The sequence below is a fragment of the Sapajus apella genome, unplaced genomic scaffold (genome assembly GCF_009761245.1).
Source record: "Sapajus apella isolate SASKATOON/1434 unplaced genomic scaffold, GSC_monkey_1.0 scaffold118, whole genome shotgun sequence".
Lineage (NCBI taxonomy): Eukaryota > Metazoa > Chordata > Mammalia > Primates > Cebidae > Sapajus > Sapajus apella.
Window position 1 is genome coordinate 16,690 of NW_022437058.1, and position 4,875 is coordinate 21,564.

Here is a 4,875-nt window from a genome sequence, read left to right on the forward strand (position 1 = left end):
TGCCCAGCATGGACCCCAGTGTGGGGCCCGAGACCATCCCCTGTGCAGGCTCCACCACCGCTGTGCCAGCTGGACCTCGGCAGAACAGTGGGCGTGTGCCAGGTTCCTGCAGCTCCCACTCCCAGCCCATGTGCTGTGCCCCTGGCCTTCGCCACTCAGGTCAAGGGGAGGCACTGGGGCGCACTCAAGTCCTAAACCCAACCCGTGGCTCATGTCGGACCGGGAACCCTCTCTGACCTGTAAACATTGTCATGAAAATGATTGAAAGTAAGGATTGGCTGGACTCACGGGACAGTGAGGGGCAGGTGACATGAGGCCCCTGAGAGTCTGTCCTGAGTGGCAGCCAGATTAGTGTTGCTGAAAATGTGCCCTTCCATAGCTCAACCCATCGCCTTCAAGCTCCCCTGAACAGCGTGACCTCCCGTCCATACAGCAGCCTCTTTACGGGTGAGCTGCAGGATGAGCTCCGGTGCCCCGAGGACACTCACATCAAGAAGCAGGAAAGCGCTTCCATGTCCGGACTCTGGGGAAGGTGCCTCTGGGCCAGGGGCTTGTAGCGCTGCCAGAGTTGGAAGTTCTCATACACGCTCTTGGGGTTGCAGGAGTCGTCCGGCGGGGCCTTGGCCTGGGAGGGAGCCAGGCTGCCCTCTCCATGAGCCCCTTGTGGCCATGGCCCAGCATTCCCTGGAGCCATCATGGGGGCCAGCTGGGGAGCCAGTGGTGCTGGAGGAGGAAGGCCCTGGGACCAGCCTCCCTCGCAGGCCTGGGTGCCCCCAAAGACCTGGGCAGCCATAGCGGGCACCACAGGGGCAGCTGCCACGGGTCGGGGAGGTGGACATGCGACGCCCTGGCAGAGGGTGCCTGGAGCCTGCCAGACGAGGGGGGCCTGAGTTAGGACCAAGGTCTGTGCCTGAGGAGCCTTCACAGGCCCCACTTCTGTCCTCATCTGGACAAGGACGTTGGAAGCCCCAACCCAATTTGGGCCTCGTCCATCCTGTCCTGCCACCAGAGGGGTCCTGGGGAAGGCAGACAGCACCGGAGGGCCGCCTGGAGGAACCACTGCAGTCACGAGGGGCGGCCCGTGTGCTGGGCCGGGAGCAGGTGTAGGAAAGGGCAGAGCCGTGAACACTGGCATGCAGGCGCCAGGGTTCTCGGTCACGCCTGGTCCCAGCACTGGGCATGCTGTGGAGACAAAGGAAAGAGGTGAATGAGCTGGGGTCTGCAGGTCTGCAGTAGTCACTGGGAATCAGAGGGGTGTCCCAATCAGAGACGTGTGACAGGGAAACTGCAGCTTGCAAGTGTCCCTGTGTGTGCATCGGATGCTCTGTTCCTCCACGGCAGGGTCGCCTCACTAGAGAGCCTGGCCCTGGCTCCTCTAGACTCCCTGACCCCTGTCTGCCAAGAAGCAACAGCCAAGCCTTCGCTGCCTCTGAGGGTCTCCCTCGGGCGTCCCGGGAAGACCTGCCAGCCTTACAGGCATCTCCCAAGACATGGGTCAGGGATGAATCTCTCGCTGGCTTGGAGGCCCTCAGCATGCTCAGCAGTAGGTGAGGGGCCTCCCCCAGGGCAGTGCTCTGCACTCAGAAGGCCTCCAGGAAGCCAGAAGGTTCCTAATATTATGGCCCCATCTCCTCTTCAGTCTTCCTTTTCCTGAAGCTCTTGTAAAGCCCCTTCTTTCCTAACTCAACACAACAAAAGAAAGCCACTGGATAGACGAGGTGTGGTGGTTCACGCCTGTAATCCCAGCACTTTGGGAGGCCTAGGCGGGCAGATAACCTGAGGTCAGGAGTTCAAGACCAGCTTGGTCAATGTGGTGAAACCATGTCTCTACTAAAATACAAAACTCAGCTGAGTGTGGTGGCGCACGCCTGTAATCCCAGCTACTCAGGAGGCTGAGGCAGGAGTATTGCTTGAACCAGAAGGCAGAGACAGCAGTGAGCCAAGATTGCACCACTGCATTCTAGCCTGGGTGACAGAGGAAGAATCTGTCTCAAAAAAGAAACAATGAAAGAAAACCACTGGATGGAAATCTCTCCCAGGCCAGCACCCTGTGAACCCTGAAGATAACCCAGACACGTCACGCCCAGCCTGCAAGTGATTGTCCTGGCACCATGCACAACAAGTGCTACACAGGGGTCAGATTCGGGCCACCCTTTCCTCAGTGGTCGATGGTCCTGGCTGCCACCCAGGAAGCTCTGTTCCCAGGGAGCAGGTCTGAGAAGCAGTGGTGGAGTTCCCTGAGATACTGTCATTGCGCAGCCAGCAACAGCGGCACAGGATTAGAGCACAGCCAGCCAGCGGTGAGCAGTGGGGCTGTCAGGGGAGGTGTCCGGGGATTTTCACAGCTGCTGGTCATGTTACAGTAGTTCCTGGGACAACGAGCCCATGTCCGGTCCTCTGCCTTTGAGCTCCCAGTAACTGAATATAGTGACCAACCAAGAACCAGAGTCCTTGGGCCACAGGTCAGGTGGGACATAGTTATCTGGATTCATCCCTGTTCACTAGGACCTCATGCAGTCTCCAGTCAAGGGGGATAGGGATACAGCACCTGCACCTCATCAGTCAGGACACACATCCTAACTTGAATAATAATAATAAGAGGACCGTCTTCCTATTTGTGCGCTACTCTCCTTCCTCTACTGGAAAGGAAACCATCTTTCCAGACCCTTCCACTGAGAACCAGCAAGAGTCGACACCTGTCCCCTGTTCATGAGGTAGTGGACATGGAATAGAAACAAATCCTTCATCTCCACAGCAACACAAAGTGCAGAGGACAGGCCATGAGCTAGTAGACAAGAGGAAGTGGGTCTGAAGACCTGAGCTCCCACAAAACGACGAACAATTCAGAACAACCTGGGAAGCCCAGGCCATGTTGCCTGAACTTCCCCAACTAACCCCACCCCTGTTAAATCAGAGCCAACAGCCACCTGACAGAACTGACAGAGAAGCCACCTCTGGGGAGGGAGCTGAGAGGCTGCGGCAGTTACAGTACCCTCAGCCTCGCCCACCCAGAGGCTGTCACTGGATGCTCTGTCACAGACAACCCACCCAACAGTTTTCTGGCTGAGACCACTTCTCCCCACTCCTACCTAAGATCCAGAAAACTCCAGTCCAAATCCCTCTGAACACTATGGAAGGACACCTTCCAGGAGCCTGAAGACACAACACAGGGCTCAGGCTTCCCTGTCATCCTCCCTGGGCCACCAGCACAACAGGATCCCACCACTCCCACAAACACACAGTGACGTGACATGTCCCCCTCTAGAAAGAATCAATACATCCACCCCATCCTTTCCCCTACATGGTGTATTCCCCCAGGCATCTTGGTCCACCTCTAAGGAGCTGTCCTCCCTAACCACAGACTCAGGTTGCCATGGCCCTCCCCAGGTGTGATGTCTTTGGGGACATCCAGTGCTCCCTCCCTCCTCGACATCAGCCCTACCAACTGTCTCCTGGGGCAGTGTCAAATTTGAATTCCCAAGGATTTGAAACATGGCAGAGAACTGGATAATGCCCCTGTCCCTACAGACTCACCTCCATTTGAAGCCATCCCCTCAGGCTGGGTGCTGATCACCGCTGACAGTTTCCACAACGAGAAAAGTCAAGGGCAGGACCCAGAGAGTGACCTGCCTCAACAGATTCTCCTGAGTTCAGGTAGGTCAGGGAAAATTTGAAAATAAATAGGTTTAGAACATAGGACCCCAGACATTCTGCAGAGGGGGAGGGGCAGTGTAGCAGGTACTGGTAGGGGTGGGGGACATTCTGTGAAGGGCTCCAGCCAATAGGCAAGAACTGAGGTTCCCTTCCAGCTGGACGGCAGCAGCACAGACTGCGTGCGCCTCTTCAGGCAACTTTTAAATTGTCCTTCAGACTCACAGCACAAAGCTTCAAACTGATGTCCCCTTTACTTCCATTCTTTGTCGACAGACCTACTTTTGTGCCCCTCAACCCATGCTCCTTCCCACTTGGGCTTTTTCCCGCTCTTGATGAATCTCAACAGGGGCTGCACTTCCTAAACACAATTTAGGACGCTTCCTAAGAACCCCTGTGTTTGTCAGATGATCCATGTCTGGATCCTCTGTCTGGTTCAGATGATCCAGGCCATTAGGTGGCTGTGTGCTCATCACTGTTATGGAAGCCGTCCTTGAGCCCCCAGGTCGTGTATGTTGCTGGAATCTGTCCACACCAGCAGGCCAGCCTTACTTCCCATCTCCTGTGCTGGAAAGCCTCAGTCCAGGAAAGAGCGGCTTTGCGGCCAGAAAGCCTTTCATTTTGTTTCCCAGCGTATTGTGCTGGTATTAAATGTTTATTTTTTAATCTTTCAAATGATTTTAATTTAACCAAGCAATACTTTTGCATGGTTCCAAATTCAAATTGTGCACAGTGGAATAGGCAGTGACCAGTCTTCCTCCCACCTCTTTCCCTGTCCACAACATTTTCTTTCCTGGAGCAAACGGGTGTTTACTCCAGGAAAAGATGAGAATGATATTTTGAGAGATGAGAATCTTGGCCAGTGATTTTAGAAGAAAATGCAAACAAAAGAAAAATGAGGTTTTCAACTGAAGGTACATCTCTTCTTCAATATGAAGACATTAACTGAATTGGTTGGATCCCCATGCAGTGGTCAGCGAAGTTCTTTGGCAACTGACAGAACAATATCTGGAGACTCAGGAGCTGGGTTTTGTTTGAAGAAACTTCCCTACAGGAGTCATGAGCAGAGGGAAACGAGTGTGGGAGAAAGGAGGGGACTCTCAGGGGGGAGCACAAAAGGAGAAAAGAAAAGCATGTCATTGGTGAGGAAGAAAACGGAACACTGCTTCTGTTTCTTCCCTCCACCTCCTTCCCTTTCTTCCTGTGGATGGACAACTCCAGCCC

The 4,875-nt window shown here is 54.6% G+C and overlaps 1 protein-coding gene and 1 long non-coding RNA gene across 3 annotated transcripts in view; one reads left to right on the forward strand and one right to left on the reverse strand.

Annotated features, from left to right (window-relative positions):
- The window catches only part of LOC116538261 (NUT family member 2G-like), a 5,983-nt gene extending 4,503 nt beyond the window's left edge, over positions 1-1,480 (reverse strand). The window contains exons 1-2 of the mRNA XM_032260549.1: positions 1,390-1,480; positions 489-1,182 (exon numbers count right to left, since the gene is read on the reverse strand). Coding sequence (XP_032116440.1) covers positions 489-1,182; positions 1,390-1,480 — 785 coding nt within the window. The remainder of the gene's footprint in view (positions 1-488; positions 1,183-1,389) is intronic.
- Positions 1,481-1,938: 458 nt separating this feature from the next.
- Positions 1,939-4,875, forward strand: part of LOC116538177 — a 17,124-nt gene continuing 14,187 nt past the window's right edge. The window contains exons 1-2 of one of the 2 annotated variants that reach the window (XR_004263538.1): positions 1,939-2,300; positions 3,529-3,654. This is a non-coding gene — a long non-coding RNA (uncharacterized LOC116538177). Of the gene's footprint in view, positions 2,301-3,528; positions 4,763-4,875 lie in introns of those variants that run through there. The other variant, XR_004263537.1, reaches the window with a different exon arrangement.